Genomic DNA, 25,208 nt, shown 5'->3' with positions numbered 1-25,208 from the left:
ATGATGCTCATTCACTAATGTCTTTTTTTTGAGGGCCAGTACAGAATAAACCTTATTATATTCCTTTAGTCATGATAGTGGCATGGTTTAAGTGAATTTAAAACTCAGAACCCTACATGTTCAAAACACTTAAAAAAATGAATTTGAGAAACAATGACTGATTGTTTCCCAAATTACCTAAAACTACATCACCACACCATTGCCTGCTGTCTTAGTCTTCTTCAATCTGCGTTAGACTACAATTCCTATCCTGGGTACAGATTACGGAAGCTGTGGTCAACATTTTTGGATTGAGGAGATGTTATTAGTTCAACTCATTCATTGCTGCAGAGGTTGGATACAAATTCCCATGGTTCCCTATAGTGGAATGCTCACAAATGACTCCAACCTATGTAAAGTTCCACGTGAGACTCTTTATCTAAACTCAGAACAAAACCTTTTCTTTATTTCAATTTCATGTAAGCCTACACTGCTAATTCACTAATCAAATAGCTGACTTGTGAAAGATCCTCTATATTTGCCCAATACAGGACGCTGATGAGAAAAATATCCCAGTCCTGAAGTGTTTCCATCTACAAGAAAGGAACCACCCTAATTTCTTCAGGTTGAACTTACTGATTGCTCTGTCCAGCAACAAACTCATTGCTGTCTGTATGCCAGACCATACAGTATTTATATGTATGAGATCTTTTCCCCATTGTGACATACAGTATCTTCTAGAGCCATCCAACCATTGCTGGGCCAAAGCAACAGCCATTCAGACCAGCTTTATATCACTTTAGTGATGGCTGGTGAGGTTTTGAGTCACTGGTGGAGAAATGGCCAGACTTTACATATGAGATCAGTGAAAACTAATTGATCTACGTGTGGAGGAAGATGAGATGGGAGGATACTGGATTGCTTCACTTCTAGATGCAGGTGAGAATAGCTGCTTTGGATGCTTCTCGATATTAAAAGAAATCAAAAGAAAAATAACTATTTCCTGCAAGTAAAGAAAATGCTCGCATGTTAAAAACCTCTTGCTTTGTCCTATTCAAGTTGCAATGAACTTGTCAGATGGAAAACCATTAAAATGTGATTGCCCATCTGTAAACTGAAGCTGCACAGCTGTCAATGCCCAGATTTCTGTACTTGTTTTGTACAGCATCTGTAGGCCAGGCATAACTGAACGAATACTCTCCCTAAATGTTGTTAAATAGCCAATTGCATAACATATATTAAATCTTTAAAAACATAAATAAAATGGACTATTTGTAAGTATGGAAAACTATAGTATGAGACAACTATTGATTTGCTGTAGGTTTATATTATTTATACAGTGCATTTTATTCTGTTTCCACTATCTGTCATATTACGTGGAAACTAAAATTAGCCTTATTTCCTTTGTTTTTCTGCTTGCTGTCTCACTAAAAGTTTCTGTACATATTTAAACCTCTGCAATGAACATAAAAGCTACTGGAAACATGCAGCTACTGTTAAATGGAAATTTATATGGGACAAATGACCTGTCTAAACCAAACTTTTCCACCTGATTCTTGGGGGAATTACTGCTGTCCCCACTGTACAGGAACTAACGTTCTTTCAGAGTATATGAACACTCTGAAAGGAACAGGATTGGTCTCATCCAACCTCCAAAGTGTATTCAGCATGAGGTTTGAATCTCTGGTCTCTCCCATTCAGGATCTTTATATATTTCCAATCTCGGTGTTTATTAATATAATATCTACCATAGTATGCAGTACCAATCCATAGATTACATATCCCTTCCAAGCCAGTTATTAAACTGATACCCAACTCATAATAGTTGAAATACCCTAGAATCTTCCTTGAAAACCTCATAACCTCTAATAACTCTCTGTACTAATGGCAAATCCATGACACATTTCAGCTCGCCACTCTCCTTTCAGGACTAGTACAGGGATCTCAATGGAAGTCCGATAGCTAGCAACACCAGTAATCTTGAAACTGTTCTACAATTCAGTGTTAATACTGAATACAGCACATGTAATTAAAGTGTTACAGAAAAAGAAGGATGAATCCAGCAGAAACCATTTTAAAAGTGCTAATCATCGATTTCTTGACCCCAATTTACAGATGTACTGCTCAGTGAATATGCCAACAGTTCTATTTTGATGTGTATTTCTGTTCAATGATGGTCTATCTCCACTAGAAAAAAATCCTCCCGCCTGATAACCGTATTATTATTAGTCATAATAATGTAATCATAATCAGGCATCTTAGTGGATGCCATTGCATTCAGTTTGAAGTGCTTCAAAAACATTTTCTAAGTGCATGGTCATTTATATCAAATTTCAGACACCAACATGAAATGTTTACTTGACCACAATTAAACTATTTTTTTCTAGATCTGGATGTGAATTGACATGAAGAGCTGTCCAAAACATACTGCAGTACTTTGAACAGACACTTTCTTGATAGCTTGTGTTGGCACAAATGGGGATAGAAACAGGAATAGCACTCAAGTTAGTGAAAAAGGGAACCAGATATTTTTAAAACTAGATTTTTAGAAACATCTTTTCTGAGCTATTTAGGAGCTAATATCAGATTTTGCATCTGAAAGCAAAGAATCAGTCAACGAATAATTGTAAGTGTGGCAGAAAGCAAAACCAAGCCATTTCCCTTTCTAGAACTGGCATGTACAGTTACTTCATGTAAGTCTTGCAAAAGTCAAATGCTCATCTCGTAGCTTGCAAACAGTCCCCTGTGTGGACTCTGCTTCTGTGCTGAGCTCTAGTCAGGAAATTTCTTTAACTGATCTTGTATTGAATTGTACTTTTGAAGGTCCTGTTCTGGCCTGTCTGGTTAACTCACTTTTGCTCACACCAGCAGTCCCTTCCGATAACTTTGCACTAGGCTAAAGGAAAAGCCTGACATTACTTACATTGGGTGAAACAAAAAGTCACACACAAGGATTCCAAAAAGATCTCACCAATTGCATGTTTTAATAGCAAATGTGGCTCAGCATCAGTAAATGTGAAGTGATGGATAGGGTGTGTGAAGACTAAGAACTAAGTTCTCTGACTGGTGTGGGTCTTCCGGGCTGTGTGGCCATGTTCTGGAAGTTTTGTTTCCTAACGTTTCGACAGCACCTGTGACTGGCATCTTCAGAGTGCAGGAGCACAGACAGGAGCAGTTCTCTCTGTGCCCGGGGTAATGTGACCCTTTTGTGGGTATTTATAGAGATCTAGGGGGGGATTGGGTGTGTGGGGGGTTGGGTTACAGAGTGGTGCTTGTTTTGGTGTCAGAATCTGTGTGTATCTTCCTGGGGATTAGGCAGGGTTTTTTCTTCTATTGAATTGTTAACGAGGGGCTGCTAGGGGTGATTAGCAAGTTCATTGTGTGAACTGTTCACACATCCTGGTGGTTGAGCTGAGTTCCTTGACCTTTTGCAGGCTGTATTTTTCAGGATTGGGAGCCAGGTTTTGTTGATTTTTAGACTCTCCTCTTTTTTATTGAAACTGTGCTGGTGTTTGTGAATCTCATTGCCTTCCCGGTATAGCCTGGTATAGTGGTTGTTGGTGTTGTCCAGTATCTCTGTGTTTTCAAATAGGATTTTGTGTCCAGTGTGCTTGAGAGCATCTTCAGCTACTGCAGATTTTTCTGGTTGCTGTAGTCTGCAGTGTCTTTCGTGTTCTTTTATCCTGGTAACAAAACGTTAGGAAACAACACTTCCAGAACACGGCCACACAGCCCAGAAGACCCACACCAGCCATCGTATGCCGGCCGTGAAAGCCTTCGACAATACATTAAGTTCTCTGAGTTGGTGGTGAGCAGGATTTCTTTATTTTCTAGACAACAAGAATTACCAGCTATTACAGTGATTCACTTCTTACTGAAGCCAAAATGGCATCTCTGGTAGTAAAAAATGAAAATACCAAAGTTATGATACATTGCATCAACTCAGAAATCCCATTACATTTGATAGACCTTTCTTCTAACAATGAAGTTTCTTTAGGAGTTGAGACAAAATTAACAGTAATTTGTCAATACACTATACACATTAGATATACATCTGATCTGAGCTGTTTTACTTTGCTAATAGCTGGGCAGGCACACTAGAAAATAGTATTTATACCTACAATCAAAATCCATTCAACTGAAGAGGACTTATGCTTACAGACAGACAGAATGCACTGGATATGCAGATATTTGATTTTTGACCACAGTACAACATTTACTTGTCAGAAGATCTACACTTATTTGCAGAACTAGCAATGGAGATGTCAGAAAGAATTGAAATATCTCTTACCTGTGATAAAAAGTATTTCCACTGCAATGTCACTGACAGTTGTGCTTCGAGTTGTAGATAGATCATCATTGCCAATAAAACAAACATTGTAAGGTACAGTTACAGCAACATAAAACGTTGCTAATAATATAAGCCAGTCCCAGCCAGCTTTAAAAGTGCTAAAATGCAAAAGTATGAATTTGGACTTTTTTGCATCTGAAACTTTGTATTCTGGAAATGCTGGTTTATCTACAAAAACATTCTGGAAAAAAAAAGAGAGAGAGAAAGATGATTTAGACCAATCTGAGGAACATTGGCTGAGTATTTATGAGAATCATTTTAGCAGCCTTAAGTTGTTTTGAAATCTTTTCTATCCCCCCAAGTCTATATTTTGGATACATTTGACCTGATATTCATTTAATCCTCCTTTCATGGTTTATATTAATGCAGAGGTTCTCAATTTTTTTCAAAGTATCATGACTTCTAAGGTGAATTTATGCAGCTTTCCCCCTTAATAAAATCAAGAATTTCACTGGGTTTAGAGTTGGACAAGAAATACTTACTTTTCACAGTTGAAATATAATTTGTATATCATGATAGAACTTTGCAACCTTATGAAATTACAACTTTATGAAATAAAACATGTAATTGAAAATAAGTGGGAAAACAATAATTTTTAGTAGGAAGGATGAGCTTGCTTACTTTTGCATGATTTCTGAAATCTGGGTTTTATTTTGAAGACAGCTACTCTCATTCAACAAAGTTGGGGTTGGGGGGAGAGGAGTGTTTCCATGCCTGAAATCTGCTTCTCTTAAAAGCTACTTAAAATGCTGCAACTGGCAAAACACTGGCAGGCTATATGTTACTTCTGGTGCTGTCTCTTAGCACAGCTTCAATGAGATAATAGATATAACCCATATGCTCTTTGCCTTCCAGCTTATTGTTGAAAATCTTTCTTTCCATTCTTTCAATTTCAGTTTCTTCCTTCCCCCTTCCTAATTTTCCCTGCAGGACAAGAGTCAGAGTTTTGCATAGAAGCCATGTGTTTAACCTCCCTACCAACCCCCCCAGCTTTATAGAGGACTCTGGAACCATCACTTTTTTTTTTTTTTCTGCATTTAGCACACTTTTGCATCAATCTGATAAGCCTGCTTGGAGTGAAGTTGCAAGGAAGGACACTCTCTAGCGACCATTCATTGTCTCATGGCCTCCTGGGATCCACAACCTATATGCTGTATTAATGTATTGTACTAAAATTGTATTCTCAACAGAATGAAAGGAAATATGAAAAGAAAAATTATTATCATAAAGAGACAGAGAAACTCAAAAGACAGTGAAAGCCCTAAATAAAATGATATACTGTTGCTTCTGGAATCAACAATGACTGATGCAAATTGGCGTTTCAAGTCTGGATACATCCATCTGTGAAGATCCATTACAAACAGTCCTTTTAAACCAAATGTCTTATCATTTCTGAGCTTATATGCCCATCCCAGATATTAAAATAGAATGTTAGAATCCAGAAGTAAAGCAGGGTAGTGTGTGAATCTATTTATTTATTCAATATAGCCTAGTCATATCAGGTTATACTCAAATGTATAAAATGGAACTGTTGAAACCAAGTTTCATTGATTTCATTCAATCTTCAATGACTAAATCTGTCTTTGTTTTTAGCCAGAATAGCATTTTAGAACTCTGTCAGAGTATATATTAGGCTTAAACACAGTCTCGCTAGGACAGGTACTTTTAAATCTCATTAAAATTCAATGCAAAGATTGAATATATACTTATATTTTATTATTATTTCTCATATGATTATTTTAATAAATGTCTGATTTTTATTACTTAAAAACACTATTCATATTTGCATAATTAAATTAAAATTCAGAAATTAGTAAAACATCATTGAAAACTCACTCCTAATATATTTAATTTAATTAATTTATTTATATATCAAATTTGTCACCACCCATCTCGTTAAAAAGCGACTCTGCGATTAAAAGTGATATTATACACAATTCTTAAGGGGGAGAAGACACAGTTCCTATTTGGATAAAATCAGTCCCAACAACTATAGCTGCAAACATCTTCTACTGACTGGGATCTTCTGCTACTTCTATTATGCAAATTCTTCCTTATAAGTAAGATATAATCACTCCATGGGGATTAAACAAGGATGTAATCTAGCCTCATCTTTAAAAATTCTTTATATTAAGACAATAATTAACATCTTGATCTCCCCCAGTTTTCAACTACTCAGATTGGCAAATATTCAAATTGGCAAATAATAAAAAAAATCAGCCTGCTATTATGTGCACAGAATACTCATATAAATTCAATATTCACTTATGCCAGTAGAGTTGAAGGTAGCGCTTAGGGCTTTTGTCTCCTACCCTAGCCAAAGAGCTAACTATCAGCTAGCAGAAGATAGAGAATCTGCTCTTCTGCAAGGGAGTGAAATCATTTAGCTGAAAATAAATAAGAATTCCATAGAGTAGGTCAAACTCTATGGAAGCTGCTTTTCAGGCATCAATCATGGAGGTAGCTGAAAATAGCCATTAAGAAGTGGGAATGCAACAACAAAGTAATTTGTTTACCAGAAGATATAGTTAAACGTGCAGCCAATTCCCCAAATATAGGAAGTTGCCTTCCAAGTGGTATCAGGGCTAAATAGAAGAGTGTTTAAGCAAAGAGTGCATTTTTTAGCCTTAGTTGGCAGCTGTAGTAACTTAGAGATGAAGGTGATGAACATCTTAGAGCTGAGACTATTGTGCTAAATACATGCAAATCAGTGTCTGTCTTCTACTTACCTAAATACATCTATTTTAGTTCTACAGGAAAATTGTCTCAATGTCTAGGTTTTATTTACAACATCAGTGATTTGACCAAGAATCTTACTATCAATTAAGGTGAGACTGCATGTAAAAGCAGTCTATGTGTAACTGTGCTGAAAAAATTATTCTAAATACTATTGCTCTGTTCTGTTCAAAATACACATAAATCTTTGTAAAACCATAACTTATTAACTTGATTGCCCAAATTTTATCATTAATAAATAAAAATAGAATTTTTGTGCCTGGCAAACTTCATACAATGATGTGATCAAAGACAAATGTCATTACCTTTAAAGCCCTATGGCATGGGACCAGGTTATCTGAGGGACCATCTCATCCCTGTTACATTGACCCATCCCACCCGGGCAGGCAGGAAAGGTATCTTACAGACCCCATCAATTAAATAATGTTGCTTGGTGGGTCCCAGGAAGAGAGCTTTCTCTACCATTGTTCCCGCCCTATGGAACACTGTCCCCCCAGAGGTGAGGCAGGCCTCCACTTTCCTGGCCTTCCGGAAAGGCATGAAGACCTGGCTCTGCTAGCTCGTATGGGGTTCAAGGATGGGTAACCAACCCTGGGGTTGGTTAGCACCCTGAAGATACTCCCAGAGGTCGATAATTTATTTATACCATCTGTCCCTTGGATTATATTATTTATTTCTGATTACTGTTTTTATTGTATTTTAATTGGTTTTTATTCTTATTTTATTGTAAACCGCCTAGAATTGCTCGCTGAGTGAGATGGGTGGTGACTAAATTTGAAATATAAATAAATGCATGCATGCATGCATACATACATACAAACATACATACAAATGTAAAAGGGACAGTGCAGGGGGCCAAGACAAATCATTTCCACTTCTGCCATCTGATTGGGGCAGAGATTTGGGCAAATGGAATATTATGATATTTGCTCATTAAAGTCATTGTTACCTTCTATTCTACATTACTTAGAATGTTGCATTCAGTTTTGGGAACCACATTTTAGAAAGGACACTGACGGACTACAGAGTTTCCAGAGGATTGCAATCAAGCTAATAAGAGGCCTGGAAGGAAAAAAAAAACTTATGAGGAATGTATTAGGTATGTTTACCCTGCAGAAAAGAATACTCCAGAGAGTCACGACAGTTGTCTTCAAAGATCTGAAGGAATGTCATGTAAAAGATGGGGCAGACTTCTTCAGTGTGGTTCCAGAAGGCAAACAAAAAATTGTGGGCTTAAATGATCAGGAAGCAGGATTTCAGCTGAACATCATAAAGTATGTCTTAATGGTAGGAGCTGTTCAACATGGAACAGGCTGCCGTGAGAGACGGTAGACTCTCCTTCTCGTTAAGAATTTAAGCAGAAACTGGCTGGCCACCTGCTGGGGATCCTGTGCTAGTATATTTCTGCATAGAGTAAGGGGTTGGACTAGCAGGTTTCCAAAATTTCCAACTTTTACATTCTGATTCTGTGAAATAAATATTGGCCCCCATTTGCCCAAATCTCTTAAGCCGACTAGCTCTTTCAATGATGTTCACTATCAAGTTAATCCCAATATTTTCCAGTAGAGAGGCCTTAAGTCAGTGTTGTTCAAACTTGGCCACTTTAAGATGAGTGGGCTTCAACTCCCAGAATTCCCCAGCCAGCCATGCTGGCTGGGGAATTCTGGGAGTTAAAGTCCACTCATCTTAAAGTGGCCAAGTTTGGACAACACTGACTTAAGTAGTAAACTGATGATGCTTAGAAAACCGGCAAATAACTGGTCAATAAGACTTTTCCTCTCCCTTTTAAAGAGCAGAATAATAATACTACATTCTGACTCTTTTAGGGATGTTGGCTTGCCTGATCTATATGCATGAAAAAGATTGCAAAGACCTGAATCCGTCATACAATCCTTGCTCCTAACTCAGGAGGTACAAAATATCTACCTTGGGCTTCCCATGCTTTCAGTTGTGCTATGAGCTGGAGAATTTTACACACTGGCACAGTGAGATCTAACTTCTACAATAAATAGGAGAGGAGAGAATGTGATGCCACACTCACTGCTTTCTAGATTGATGCAAAACATGCCATTAATCCTGAGGTCTGTTCTTTAACTAAATAAATAAACACATGATAGTTTATGCAGTTTCCTGCTGGGCTCATGATGAAAATAGCCCTTCCATCTATTATTAGCTGGGGAGGAAAGCTTTCACTGGGGCTTTGCTTCTGAGAAGCGTTTGTGAGGCAGGAAATTATCTGAATCACGGCGCAGGGGGATGTGGGGAAAGCATTAAAGCTCTTTTTGCCTACACTTGCTATGAAGTTTTATAAAAGGACAAACATACTATTAGCACAATGTCTGGGTTGAGCCCTAGACATTTATACCAAACCATATGAATATCATTATAAAATACAAGGATCCTAGTCTCTGTCCATTGCATTTTCTCCTTGACATTGTAGTTTAATTCACTTACAAGAAACATTGTATTGGCCAAGGTTTTATTTTCTACATCTATATTTCAGTACATATCTTCAAAATAGGAAGGGGCATCAAATACAATTATAAACAATTAGTAGTCCCTCCTTTAATCTAAATCTTCTGAGTAGCACACAACCCCCCCCCATCTTATTTAGAATAGCATAAAAATGTTTCATTCTCTATACCTACATTATTAATTTTTAATTTGTTCTTTTCTCTTCTTTGTAGGTGTCCAGAGATGTGATAAAGGACAGCTCTACTCCGTCTGTGGGCTGAGTCAAAATGTGATCCTGCTCTTCCTCTTCCTTTGCATTTTTCTGAAGAATAGAGATGACACATTACATTTGTTTAAATGCAGCCTCCAGAAAGTGAACTACTGATACTTCAGAGTTGCATACCCTCATTGTTGCAGGTAGCTTTTCCTTCATACTTTTCCTTCTTTTTTTGTTCTTCAAAATTAAAGCACATTAATCCAGGGATATCTCTAAAGATCTATTGGTTTTGCTGACGCCAACAAACTCTATTCTGATTTGGAAATTCTTTTGTTTTTCTTTGTCATCTACCTACCTACCTAACCAGTTAAGTATTGGGAAGATATGGAACAACTTGTGATGGGGACAGAGGAGTCCAGTAAGTCAAGATGGTGGCTACAAATACACCATAGAAACCCTCCACTCGTGTGACACATGTAAAAAAGTGTGGGACTTAAATTGTACAGTCCTGATTACTATCTTGACTTATTTGACACCCCTGCCCCCATGTGCTCCTTGGAACAGCAAAACAACTGCCAGGGATAAGGAATTTGTAGCCTTCCAGATGTTGAAAAACAACTCCCAGCATTCCTTACCATTGGCCATGTGGTCTGTTATTACATAGTGGCTGTGGCAATTAGGGTGCAACTGCTTTTTAACATTATTGAAAACTTTCTTCCATCATTCCTTTTAACTGACTACACATTGTTTTCACAATTCCCCTTCCCCATGTGGATATGATAACTTTCCAAAACAATAACCTCTGCACTGAATTGAACAGAATTCCACCCTGGGTGAAGTATGTCACTTTTCCAAAATTTGCACATTTCTTGGATTTCTAAAGTCACTCATGGAAGAGAAAGCAAAGCTTTCAGGAGGAGTAGATACATTAAAATTTTGAGAGGATGCAATGGAAGTTCTTCTAAACTGATTACTGTGCATGGAGAGGCCTTTGATTATTCATGAAGAAGTTGCCATACTGAGCATGGTCAGTAAATTATCTATCTATCTATCTATCTATCTATCTATCTATCTATCTATCTATCTATCTATCTATCTATCTTTTCAGGGCCCTCACTACCCCTCTATAACCCCATACATTATTTTATTTTTTTCTGGGCAGGAAGGCACCCATTTTTATTTTAAAAAAACATTTATTAGACATACTTGTAAATAATGAGTATATTAAAGGATTTCTCCTTACTTTGCAGCATGCCAGCATGCCATTCATTTATTTTTATCTAAACAATCAAACCAATTTGCAATTAGATGGGACAGGAAGTTTGGTGGTATTGATTGAGATATCCCCTTCCATACTGATGCCTGAGGGCACCATGTTTTTTTATATTTTATTTAATTATATGAAGATCATCTCTAAGTCATGCTTTATCTCTCCTTTGGTTCAAAACACAAGTTCCACAACTATTAAGGCTGAATAAAAATAGGCTTTCAAAGAAGTAAGGCACTGGCATCACACCAGTGTTTAGATAGATAGTTCCAAAAATGAGGGAGGATTTGAGGGCCTTTGAATCCCAACAATATTGTAGCTAAAGTAAGTAAGTAAGTAAGCCATATCTTACTTACATAGTTATTGATTTGTAAAACTATCTTGTAATTAAAATGTACATATGATAGAAACACAGAAAATAGGAAGTTGTGTTTAGCTTAATATTATCTACCCCAGTTTTTTTAGACAAGGAACATTCTTAGCCCTACCTAGATAAGGTTGGAGATGGAATCCTGGACCTTCTGCAGATGGTTTCTCCCTGGTGCTATAGTTTCTCAATGTACTGTGGCTTAAGCTACCACTGAGCTTCAAAGTAGTACATGGGAAATAAAGGTTAGTATAGATGAATAAGCACATGAGTGCTATTTATTCATGTTGCTTAGTCCCCAGCAGATCTCCAAATTGAATCACTTTCCACTGCAGAATAGAATTTTCCTTTTCCAGAATTCTGGCTAACTGCAATTTGCCAATATGCACAAAAGATCTGAAAAAGACTTTGTCCTGTGATAATGCTTTATAAGTAAGTTAATTTAAGAAAATTATTAGATACTTACAATTGTAAAACAAACTTAAAAGTCCTAAGGCTTTTCTTTACCTCCCCAATATTCCGTATCGTATTATATTTTTTTTCAGACTTCCATTACGTTATGTGTAGTTCTTCTTTCATTCAATTCTCAAGGTAATACCCTTTATTTAATCATATCTGCCTGAAGGTTATTTATATTCTTCAACTGTTTTCTATATAAATAATGGCCTTTTGGAGCATTCTTTTTTCTTATTTGTCCATTCTCAAACTGTTTGAACAGCAATGACAGGGGAATCATACCAAGGCTGCTAGCTTAGGGTTAAAATGTATTGAGGTAACGTAGCATAATCTTGGAAACATAAATGAAGGATGTCCTTTAAAGATGTAATCATTTTTCTTGCTTCCAAAGTGGCTTGCCAGCAGCAGAACGACAAGGATGTCGGCAGGGGGGATTCCAAAGAGTAAAGAAGGCAGCTGTGGCTGTGCGATTGAAGCCCTGACATTTTTTAACCTTGGCTGGGGCTTCAATCATTGTTACTTTTTTGACAACACCCCCAGTTGATGCCCCTGAAAAGGCACATCATGGAACGAATACCACAGATCATAGGAACTTAGACTAAAGACTTGTGGAAAATCTGAGTTTTTCCTGCATGTTAAATCAAATGTCTTCTAAGAATATGTTTGAATTTTAAAGGTGCCTAAATTCATAGTTTATATTTCATATTTCATATTTCATAGTTTATATTTTATATTACATAGTTCATAGTTTACATTACACAGTGCCTAGGTTTTTTAAAGGTACTCCTTTAACTGTTATTAACTATTTATATGTTTGACATGGGTCACAATAAGAAGGGAATGCTGAGGACAGGTATATCAGAAAGAAAGCCTACAGTACTGTTAAAAACTAGGCCAATACTGCTGTCTCACTGGGGAAAAAAAAGACTGAATAAGAAAGTAGGTCTTGTATTTCTTCTAAAAAGCCAGCAAGGAAAAGCATAGACACATTTCTTTTGGGAAGCAGTCCAAGTCTTGTATAATACTCTACATTCTGTGTCTGGAAAAGCATAATTCATAAGTAATTGTGCTTCCATTACCAATGCAGATTGGGCAATGTTCAGATTTTGCAAATTCTTGGCTTTCCCTCCTGGTCCCTGGGCTCTGACTCCTAGCACCCAGAATTAGCTGGGATTTAGCTACAACAATTCAGAAACGTCAGATTCAACCTAAATGTTAGGTGTTCAAAACCTTCTAAGAAGTATAATCCCAGAGCTGATTAGGATATGAGTTTTGGATTCAGTTCTATTTTCTGTACTTAAGCTCTTTCCATATGATTCCAGAGGACTGCTGTACAGGTAGTTCTCATTTAGTAACCACAACCCAAGCATGCTTGGCAAACAGCTGGCGCTAGTGCATTCCTTTCAATGTGTATTCCCCATTGCGTGCCCGCTTACTCTCTTGTAATCCCTTCCTCTCCAAACTCTCTGCTCTGCAGGGGGCGGGGGAGAAGAAAAAAAAGGGTCAGGCATAGGACAATGCATAATAACTGATTGTAATGGTGAACATGTGAGAGAGAGACAGAGAGAGAGAGACTGTGAAGGTCAAAAATGCACACCTTGGATGCAAAGTTATTTTTCAGCATCGTTGTAGCTTCGACTTGTCGCTGAATGAGGCAGTCAGCAAGCGAGGCCTACCTGTATTACTAGGGAAGCAGAGTGCCTGCTTCAGAGCAAATGTTGTGATGACAGTTTTGTAGCCTTTCATTGGAGTTCGGGAGGGGAGGCAGATTCATGCTGGCAGGAACTCACACCTTGTCTTCTTCCTGAGATTTTCTGCCTAAAGGTCGGGCACCATGGTGCCTTGGCTTCTACTTCCCCATCTTCAGCAGGACTCAGGGGGCAGCTTTGCTACTTTCCCTACCCTGTTTGTTTGTTTATTTATTTATTTTTGGTCTATGCTGCAAAAGAAAATCCAGAGCAAGAAAACAAAGTTGACATCCTTCATTCCTCCTCCTGCCTCAACCATTGAAGATCCAGAAAGGAACTATAAAGACATTTGTATAGCAACAAAAGGCAAAATAACAATGGGGCATGTGGTGTGTGGTTAAGCCCATCTCTTGGCTATGTTGATTGTATTGTTGGCTTTATCTCAGCTCCCATATTTGTTATTTATTGTTTTTCTATGATGTTTTTATCTTGTTTTCATTCTCTGTTAGCCACCAGAGCCATCTGTTTGAGATGAGTGGCCATATAAATTGAAAAATTTAATTAATGAATTAATATGTAGTCTTCAGTGATACAATCATAGTATGTGCATAAGCCTATCCTGTCAGTTCCCTTTTAATTCCCTCTGCCTTCCATTTTCAATTTTTTTAAAAAAGCTGAACCTTGAAAGCTCCAAGAAAAGCTTGGCCAATGTACACTTTAGGAAATATACAACTTAGTTACACATTCTAAATCTAGAAACTGTTTTCACTGGCATAGCATTTATTTTAAGGGCTGGGGAAAATAGACTACATAAATTCTGAGGGTAGCCATATAAGTCTGCTGTGGCACCTGCACCTGAGGTGAGATTGGCCTCCTCACTGTTGAGTTTCTGGGGGTCCCTAAAGACTTGGTTATCCCAGCAGACCTGGGGACCCCAGGGGATGGGGGAATTAGGGAGGTGGCTCCCTTATTTTTAACATCCTTTTATTCTCTGTTTTATTTTGGTTTTTATATTATTAATGTATTTATTGATTGTTTTTAGCTTTGTCACCAGAGTTGCCTGTGGTGAGATGGGCGGCTACATAAATTGGTTTAATTAATCAGTCAGTCAGTCAGTCAGTCAGTCAGTCAGTCAGTCAGTCAGTCATTGCTAATCAGTTGCCAAGACCAGAAAAAGAAATATTGTCATATGCCATGGATTTCATCCATACTGAGACAAAGACCTTGTCTTCATTTAGTCCACTGTGCATTTGAAGATTCTCCTCTCCATGTCATGTTGCTGAAATACAGTTAGTTCAGCATCAGAGTCTAGTTCTCTGTTCATTACCTGACCTTTCCTATCTGAGAACATTTTTATCTCCTGCAGTGAAACTTTAGTTCCTGGAAGATGATAGACCAGTATGCTTATCCATAATTCAGGAGCAAAGCTAGCCATCTAGTTATTTGTTCATGGCTTTTCTAAGAAGTCTCGCATTTTAAAAGTGATGCTTGCTGTATCTCAAAGAGTTGAAGCAATATGGCTGAGTCTATGGAAATGAAATGGTTGCAGGAGGAATCTTACACAAGAGTACGAGAACAAGGAATAATGCATCCCCATCAAAGCCTGCTGCAGGATGATCCAGCACTAATGGCTAGAGACATCTCTTCGATAACTTTATTAGTACATGCCAATAAATCTTTTATTGCAAAATGCAATTATGGGCACAAGCAAAAATAATTTTAAATAAATATATATAGCCTTTATGGCCTCAAAGACTGCTTCAGTTTTTGTATGCCATATCAAGGGCCAGACTCTGAAAGCAGATGGAGCTAGGGATCTAATTTGAAGAAAATTCAGAGTATAAGTGGTGAAATGAGCGTTATAAATGTCTGCAAGGCTTAAGGAAAACACACACCAAAAAAAAACAAAAAACCCATACATGGTTCGCTTTGGTCTGCCCATCCTGAGGGGTTCTGGGTGAAGCAAAAGGAATACTGGCAACCATGCTTTTTAAAAGCGTGCTGAAATTTGAATGTTGATTTTATATTTTATACCTCCTATGGATGTTTTATTTTTTTTAAATCTGAAAACTGCTAAGAGTCAGAGAGGTTGCAACAAGATGTAAATGCATGCCCCTCCCTCTCTCTTACTAGATGATATATTTACTGTGGGACAACCTGTCATGGCTGGGTCTTTTCCCCCTAAATTCTTATCAATTTAGCATATACGTTAAATATGTTAAATATACCCCAGTTGATGAAGAAAATCATTTTTCTTTAGCTGTGTTTCAGTTTCTGTTGGAATGATTATGTGATCTCCATGATATCACCAACAAGTAACACCATTTAACATGACATGCAGTAATTACAGTTTGTCTCTCTTTAAGAAAAAGAAAAAACCCTCAGCTGAAGAATGAGCAGAGGATAGTTCTGCATTCATACAGAGTGGAAAAAGCAGACAGAGTCACATGTTTGCAGAACTGTACTGCTCATCCATAGAGCTTCCTTTCTATTCCCCATCTGTAAAACAATTTAATTACGGCATTACTGTTAAAGAAGAGATTTTCCATCAAGTCTGGTTTATATTTAATTTTGCCCTCATAGAGGAACTTTAAAGAACACATACTCAGAACACATTACATCATTTGCTATTTAGATATGAGTTTTTTTCAAAACTACCATCCTGAATTAGGAATATAATGAATAATTTCATGAATCACAGTAATTAGACTACGGTTTTAGCTCCAAACAGTAACAGTTTGTAAACTCCCCCTCCTCCCCCCTTTAAAGAGCCTTTCTGGGGAAAAAGAGAGAGAGAGAAATAGCTATGATTGGAAGACTAAACTAGCAGTGCCCCCTCCCCATATTACATTAGCCATTTCTCTTTTTCTTAAATACATTTCTCCACCACTGCAACCATTCTGCTCTTTCTCATTTCTCTGGATACTTCAGATCCTATTTATGCATAATACCTGATAAAGAATATGTCTTCTCCTAGGCATTTCCCAATACTATAGATCAGTGTTTCTCAACCTTGGCAACTTTAAGATGTGTGGACTTCAACTCCCAGAATTCCCCAGCCAGCACTGAAGTCCACACATCTTAAAGTTGCCAAGGTTGACAAAGACTGCTATACATGAATCTTCTAGCATTGATTCAGTGCTTATTTACTGCTGGTAAAATAGGAAGGTGCATTATTCTCCAGTCTCAGCAAGAACGTTCTCATTCAACCAGAGTCTAGATGCAAGATCTATGTGACATTACAAATGACATGAATTCATGGCCCTTTTACATATAGCCATACATACAGCACACACACACACACACACACACCACATATTGTCCTCTGAAAAACTTTATTTTTATTCTAAAAATGATACCCACCATCTTTTTTATCTTCCAGAGAAATCTTTACTTTTGTATCTGTTATGTCTTTGAAAGAAGCCAGAAACAGAACAACATCACCTTTCTCATTCTTAATTGGGACAATATCCAATAGGCACCAAAATGAAGACCCTGAAAGAAAAATAAATCCAATACATATATCATTTAATGTCTATATGCATGTGTGGGTATGTAAATGCAAAAAACAATTGAAAGGCTCAAAACTTTAAAAACAATCACAGTTGTTCAATTCCCATATATCTCTTTCCTTCATTTGTTGGTGTGCAATAATGCTGCTTTCTCTGAAAGCAAGGAATTCATTTAAATGCAGTACACTTCTACTGTGATCATTAATAATCTAACAAACCTTGTATAGTGAGATGGGCAGCATATATAAATTTGAAAAGTAAATAAATAAATAAATAAATACCTTCTTGTATCATATTTTATTTTGAACTTTACCTTTTAAAAAAGAAACTGTGAAGTGATCTTATATTTGAGTTATTCAATTCTCTCTCTGTCACGTCATCTCTGCTCATGGCCTTCTAGCAAGTCCTAGATGTTTAATATATCTCCCTACTGTTTTAAATACATTAGAATTAATAATATTCTGCCTTAAAATAGAAGGCAAAATGTAGCTCTTTGGAGCTCATCTATTAAATACAGGGAAGCTGAAAATAATTAAATGCTTAAATTCTACACAGAAATGTATCTAATGCCCTTCTGTCTGCTGAAATTATTGTGATAAATGTATTTTGTACTTTGTGTTAATTGCACTATGGCACGATGGTTAGATTGTTTAAAGATATTTCTTCAAAATACAATTATTACATTTGTTTAAACTCAGTAATTTTTACTTATAATCATGTATGCAGAATGGGTTTTTATAGTTACAATAATTTCATTATTTAAGATGACTAATGCAAATACCATTTACATAGCTATTTCCAGCAAGAGAAAGAAATACTTCTATTTTCTTCATTATCAAGTATTTAATGACGTGAAATTTTATTCCCTTATCAATAAACTGAAAGCAAAATCCAAAGAGCATAGATGGAAGAGGAAAAGAGAAGGAAGAACAGCCCACATAAAATGCATGTAGGACTCCTTAAGATGTTTGGCTAAGATTCAATATATCATTATACAGGTATATGAGTATACTATATTCACTATATACACTAAACAATGTATTTATCGCTATTGGGTTACGTCCTTATTAAGACTAAGAAATAAAGCTGGCGCACAAAAGCCAGCAGTGCAACCTTTGAGCCCAGGGCCAGGCCTATCAACCCGAAGCCATATTTCCTTATACAGATTCCCCTGAAAAATGAGCCCTATATCTCACAGGGCCTCTTACACAGTGGGGGAACTGATCACAAGGGTGCTAGGCTGATTAAAAAGCAATAAAAATAAATAAAAAATAAGCATGCTAGGCTACAGAATCATCTTCACGAGGAAGTGGGTGGAACCTAAGTGGCCCAGCTAGGAGAAAAGTCTTCCCTGAGTTTCATGGACCTTGTCAGAGCAATTTGTTTCCCAGAGGGCAGAATGCCAACCCAACACTTATTTCCTGAGTAATTTAAAGTTACTGCTTTTTTTCTTTATATTCACAGTACTTGGGCTACTGGGTTGGTTGGCTAGTAAACTAATACTGTTTATTTCTGAACAAGCAACTGAAAAGAACTAAGTTCCTAAGTATGAGTTTGGTATACTCCACTTGCTAAAGTAATCTTATAACCCTGCCTCCTGCCACCCCAACACACAAACACATTATAGTAGCATCTTGGATTCAGGGTATATCAAGTCCCTTGCAGTCTAAACTTTACCAGCAACTTTACTACTAGGGCTGCTGGGTTTAGATAAATATTCCTTTCCAATTGCCTATTCCTATATTCTCTATTCTAGAATTAGAGTTCTTTCAAGTTTTTTCCTAAGCAAATTTCCTCAGCACTCACATTAAATTCATTCCTGAGGACCTCTCCTAATAATGTCCTTATTTGATGGCCACTAACTAGAAAAGATTCACACAAAATCATGGAGACCAGGTTATCAATAGGTATGATTTACATCAACTCCTGCTTTTATATCCCACTGCTTATTCTTTATTGTAAAAAATAGAGTTTGGAAGGACCATACCTATGGTAACAATGGGATTTGTATTTGAACCTCTCCTTTGAAAATGTCTGTGCTTGCTAAAATACATTTATTGGGTTTTTTTTTTTTATCCACACACCCTTGGAAGTGAGAAATCCTATGCAGTATGTGAACAATGTTTCAAATATTTTTTCTCTCTTTCAAAAGCTTACAGTAAAAGATTTCCTCTCTAGCTACAGTGGTGAGCAGAAAGGGCATCGTCACTGTCAACAATCACTGCCTGGCATCTCCAGCTTAGATTCGTATTTATGCATTATTTTCTTGCTACTAGCTGCTTTCCCAAGAAGGTATTTCTTTCCACGCCTCAGCACAGTGGGATTTTTAGATTCAAAATATACGTGAACATTTTGAGGACTGAGCACATCATAAAAGTAAAACAAAATACAAAATCATAGTACTGTTGCATTGGAATTCAACCAGCGTTAAATTGAATTCTTTGCAACTGAGGGACCAAGTAGATATGATCAGGGACAATCTGTGTTTTTAAAATCTGTACCTGTTGGATCTCAAGCAACCTCTGCTGCTGTTTCCTTTGCCCTAACCCAAAGGTGAAAGACTGCAGTGTAATAATATGGCACAAGATTTTCTTACAAAAGTTTCCTGGTTCGAATTTTGGCATCTTCAAGTAAGGAAAAACTCATGCTTCAATCCTTAGGGAACCATTGCCAATCAATAAAGAAAATACCATGTTAGACAGATCAACCATCTAATGTGGTATAAGGCAAGTCACAGTGGATAATAAGTCCAGAAACAAAAATGGTAGCCATATTCAATTCTTTGCCATTCCACCAACTAGGTTTTTCTTCTGTGGATGGCAATAGTACTTTTGAAAACATACAGCAGAAGTAGCTGTTATCATTTACTCATTTATTTTTTTCCTCTGGTTTAGATATTAGTCATGTCTGCTACTCTGGTGCACTGCCTTTATAACAAGTCATAAATTAGAGAGGCACTTTCAGTTAATGTGCAAGGCAAGGCCATTCAAACTAAATCAGTCTGAAATCAAGACAAAAAAAGTTCTTATCAGTGAATTGGATTCAAGGACAAAAGTGCTCATAGTGAAGAAGAGGTCAAAGAGATAAAAAACACAGCAGTGAAGGCCAAAACAGAGACATGATAACAGTGAAGCAAAGGTCATCAGGTCTAGGAGAAAAACACAATGCAATCTGAAGTATAAGCAATTGGATTACAATAGGAATATATCCTGGGACCTAATTGCACTTATTGATGATGTATATGCTTCAGCTTCCATCCCAGCACAGATTGTTGCTGGGATGGTGTTATTAGTTGGTTAATTATGAATCCTGGCACTGCAAGGACACATGCTATTTCCAGACAGTCCCACTCATGGTTTTAGCTTCTCTCCGCAATGTGCATCCTCTAGAAGCTGACCATATTCTCATGGGCTCGACAGATGGAATCAAGGTTAGAGACTGAGGAAAGTTATGGAAGGATGTGCTTGCATAGAGCAGAAAAAAGAAGGGTCCAGGGCCTCTCTTTCCCCCATTCCTATTAAATGTTGTACGCCACCTAGAGTCATCTGTAGTGATATGGGTGGCTATATAAATTGATTTAATAAAATAAAATAAAATAAAATAAAATAAAATAAAATAATAAATAAATAAATAAATAAATAAATAAATAAATAAATAAATAAATAAGCAGTCTCATCTGCTGACACTTCAAATCCAGAACAGTGACTGACTCTTCCTGGTCACCTGTCTGCCAATCAAGTGTTGTAAGTTGCTAGGAATAGCAGATAGGGATTTTTGGTTTAGAATGTAATACCATAGGATGAGGATTATGCCATTTCCTGCTTGATTACTATAGCTTTAGTAAAAGACTAAAGGGGCTCTAGCTGTAGTTGTATAAGATCTTCCATATCTGTGAATTGGTTACACCCAAAGGATCTGCAAGATCTAGCCCTTTCATTAAAATGATGAATGCAGCATTGCATCATTGTGACACAAGCTCCACTTGTTACATAAGTGCATGTGGCATCATGATGCAAGTACAAAATGGGAAGAGCTTCCATCACAACTATGTAATGTTGCTTTTGTCATTTGCCCCCTACTGGCACCCCTACTGGGGCCACCTCTTGTTATCCCTTCTGATGAGTTAGACTCTCATACCTATCAACCCTTGCTAATGAGGTCAATTTCATCAGTTGGAGAAGGGTGGAATATATTTTAATTTACTTTTGTGCCTTTGGTAGAGTTTATACACATACATCTATAGTTGGAAAAATGTAGCTCAGTCTTTCCTAACTTGTCCTTTCCAAATGTAGAGTACAACTCCCAACTCGCTCAGCCAGCATAGAGCTCAGGATGGTCTGAAGTGTGGTCCAGTACATCTGAAAGGGAAGATTGTCATAAACCTATTATGTTACTATTATTTCTTCAGTCACTCATTTTGTCTCACTGGTACAGTAAAACAATATGCTTCTGTATACAGTGACTGCAGTTATAAAAATCATGTGAGAAGACACTTCAATGAAATAAAATCTTATTATGGGAAACTGCATGTAGATAGCTGAACAATCTATCTCAACCTGGACGCATCCCTTCCTGTTCCTAATCTAGGATGGATGATTAAGGATGTATGATGGGTGACCATGTGATATCATTAGAATGGGCAGGACCATATTTTTCAATCCATTTCTTTTCTGTGTTTGGCAAAATTGGTGCTTTAAGCTTTAGAGAGCTTTAAGGCACCCATTTCCCCCTTAAACCTCAAAAAAGTCTTATTTTGCCCCTGAAAACCCAAACCCCAACCCTCCAAAAATGAAAAAAAAAAGTCCAAAATGTTCAACTCCATTGTATAATGATTACATTTTTGCTTTATTAAACAAAAAATGATAGCAACATAACAATGGTTCAATTAAAAACAACAACCCAAAAATAGTTAATTCATTTTCAGTGTTATAGAAATATTGGCAACCATATAGCCTGAGTTAAGAATTAGCAATATAACAATCCATATATAATATGGATTATATATAATAATATGAAGGTAAATTAAAAAGGAAAAAAGTGAAATAGACAAAACAACCCCCCCAAATTTGAGCAGATTTCAGAAAAAGACAACTGCAGATATTGACCAGCAAGATTATCCTTCCAATGTTGCATAATAATTCTTGTGGCCATACTCTTGCCCAACACATGAAGAGTCCATAATTCTTGATGCCGTCTTCATAAACTGGAGCGAAGAATTTGAAAATGTATGTTAATTATATGAATTTCAGGCTAAAATATGGCAATAGTAAAACAAGCCTAAACCACATGAGCTCTAGCTCCCCAATTGCATTTCTAACAGCAAGGCAAACACTGCCAGCCCTTAACAAGCATTCTCTGAGATGTCCAATTTGTGTGTGTGTGTGTATAAAATATTAATTGTATTTTAGTTAATTGCAGTATAGTATTAATTGCATTTTTGGAATTTCACATTTTTTAAAAAACAATCTGGTATTGGTCTGCAGAAAACAATATTCAGGCTTGTTATCCCACAGGTCATATAAATAATTAAAATAAATGTATTCTCCTTTCTTCAACTGCTAAAGATAGGCTGTTGGCCATTATTTCCCTCAAGACTTTTAATAAAAATGGAATGTTAAAGATAACAATGGTTTTGGACCAAAGAAATAATAAGGTCCAAATGAGAAAATTTTAAATTGAATAAACTGCCCAGAAGCATGCTGGGGTAAATCAAATTTAAAATTCTACAAAAGTTTTAAAATTTGCTTCATCATAGCTAAGTTGTCCAAGCCAATAATATTATAGGAGGCCTAATTTATTACTTCTCCAAACATTACTACCTATTCTTATTTCATATTATCCCAAAATGTAAATTTTTCATGGGTAAGGTACACAAAATTATTTATAGTTTCCAAATACAGTAGATCTTGCAACACTGGTTACAGTACTGCCAAAATTTAGCATGATTGAATAATAACGTTTAAGTTGAGGCTAAAGAGGAGCTGTACTGTATAATTTCTTATTTCAGCCAATAACTGAAGCTAAAATAAGGCTGAAGGTATAGAACATTAAATCTTCCTTTCCTAACAGGCAGTTATGCCATGAAACTCTTGATGGATGATCCTGCCCAAAGAAAAATGTTTAATAGGTCTCCCTATTTTCATCCCTGCGTGCTATTTTAAGTGAACGTATATGCTACGATGACAGCATTATATTGTTATTCACATAAATTATCAAGGCAAGTGGTTATTTGACCAGGCTACTGTATATGCATTAGAATTGTAAAGCATGATCCAAGCCCTGTTATTAAGTTGATTCATCAAAAAAAAATATTTAGAGTAGTCTGGATTTCCCAAAGAATTTATATGAAAGGTTGGACATAAGATTTTTTGTGTTGGAGATGTAAAAAGTTGAGGGTTCACTGACCTACATGATATGGTCATGTAATCATTTGGTATCTTTCAAGGAAGGGTATATAAGTAGATTTGATATAAGTAGATAGTGTATATAAGCAAATTTATGGGAAAATCTTTAAATGTTAAAGATGCTAATGTTATGCTTAACTATATACCAAAGCTTTGGAATCTAACTGTTTATTTGGAATTATGGGTGCATCAAGCTAAAAGAATCATATTGAGAAATTGGAAATTTGATATTATTCGGGATGTTAGGAAATGGTTGTTGGAAATGTGTGGTCTATCCATTTTGGAAAAGGCGATATTTTTTACTAATCAAAGGATGCAACAGTATATGTTCCAATGCAGAGATTTTGTGATATTTTACAATAATGTTTTGTACTGATTATATTATAGTAGTGTATTTATTAGTAAACCAGTGACTATAAATAACTATAATGTAGTTTCTTTTTCTTTTTCTTTCTTTCTTAGATTGTATTCTTAGCTTATTTGGGGTTATCTCTTTTCTAATTTCTTTTTCTTTTTTCTTTTTTGGGGCTCTAATAATATTGTTCTTTAAGTTTTATTTATTTATTTTTTGTTAATTGTGTATATTAAGAATGTTAAAAGAATAAAATTTTAAAAAATGATCTAAGCCCTATTCACATAAGCTTCCTTCTCTAATACATGAAACACTTAATACATCAAGTGAGAAGAAGGATTCCTTTTTCTTGAACTGGGCAGGAAAAAGGAATATTAGAGTTAAATAGGTATTGCATCACTCTATATTGAAAATTTTATCAGTGGGGTGGAGATAAGGTAGGGTAGCAAAGCCACAGCTCTACACTCCTATTTTCAGCCCCCAAAATTTCACCACTGAAAATCAGGGGCAAATGACTGAATTCCAGAAATGTAGTTTTTCATGTTTTCAAAAGTAAATATAAGAGCCAAATTGTGTTTAATGTACCACAAGGTTTAATGCACTTTTTAAAAACTCTCCATGGGCCAGACATTTCAGCCCTGCCTTCTTCAATGATAACATGTCCCTGCTACAGCTCTGCAACTGTTAAAGGGACATTAGAGAGAGAAAAAGAACTGATCACACATTCCCAGAATAGTGGGGAAGAACTGAGGATAAGAAAAGATCTCTCTTCTACTGATTAAAATGCTGCCTCATTAAGTCTGTGTCTTTCTCTGAAGATTTCCAGACCACCAGACCACTAATTTCTCAAGCCTTCATAATGCACGTTTAAATTAATCTGGAATACTTCTGAGTTATCTTCACTGTTTTATCTAGATCTAGGCTGATATTCATAGCACCAGAATCATGAGTATGTCTATATGTGTGTGTCAAAAGCCTACAGAGAACATCAGCCAACCATACTTTAACCTAGCTGCCTTTGGACCAGATAATCGAGAAGTTTTATCTCCTCACCTCTTCAGAGCATCAGATTATGAATTAACAAAAATCTCCCTCCCTCCCTCCCTCCCTCCCTATCTATCTATCTATCTATCTATCTATCTATCTATCTATCTATCTATCTATCTATCTATCTATCTATCGTCTCGACAATTCTCACAATTTTTTCTACATATATTTGGTGGTTTGAATAAAACAAACAAAATTCCTTGTGAGATGTTAAGAGGCAGTAGGAACAAGAGCACATTTGGAATTTCACGAGCATATGGTAGATGTTCTTATAAAAAGACTGCTATAGGGCCATGACCAGCTACAAAATGCCCGTTTACCAGGAGAAAAACTAGCCTTTCAAGATGATACCAAAATAACAACACATGTGCAATAATA

General features: G+C 36.5%; 1 protein-coding gene across 2 annotated transcripts in view; it reads right to left on the bottom strand.

Annotated features, from left to right (window-relative positions):
• The window catches only part of KCNH8 (potassium voltage-gated channel subfamily H member 8), a 180,139-nt gene that overhangs the window by 70,429 nt on the left and 84,502 nt on the right, over positions 1-25,208 (bottom strand). For both annotated transcript variants that reach the window (XM_088150412.1, XM_088150413.1), the window contains exons 3-5: positions 16,879-17,010; positions 9,715-9,842; positions 4,271-4,511 (exon numbers count right to left, since the gene is read on the bottom strand). In XM_088150412.1, the coding sequence (XP_088006538.1) occupies positions 4,271-4,511; positions 9,715-9,842; positions 16,879-17,010 (501 nt within the window). The remainder of the gene's footprint in view (positions 1-4,270; positions 4,512-9,714; positions 9,843-16,878; positions 17,011-25,208) is intronic.

This window comes from Python bivittatus, unplaced genomic scaffold (genome assembly GCF_059951505.1).
Source record: "Python bivittatus isolate LINGU-HERP-01145 unplaced genomic scaffold, Pbiv_v1 ctg000610_np1212, whole genome shotgun sequence".
Classification (NCBI taxonomy): Eukaryota; Metazoa; Chordata; class Lepidosauria; order Squamata; family Pythonidae; genus Python; species Python bivittatus.
This window is presented reverse-complemented; position numbering and strand designations above follow the sequence as displayed.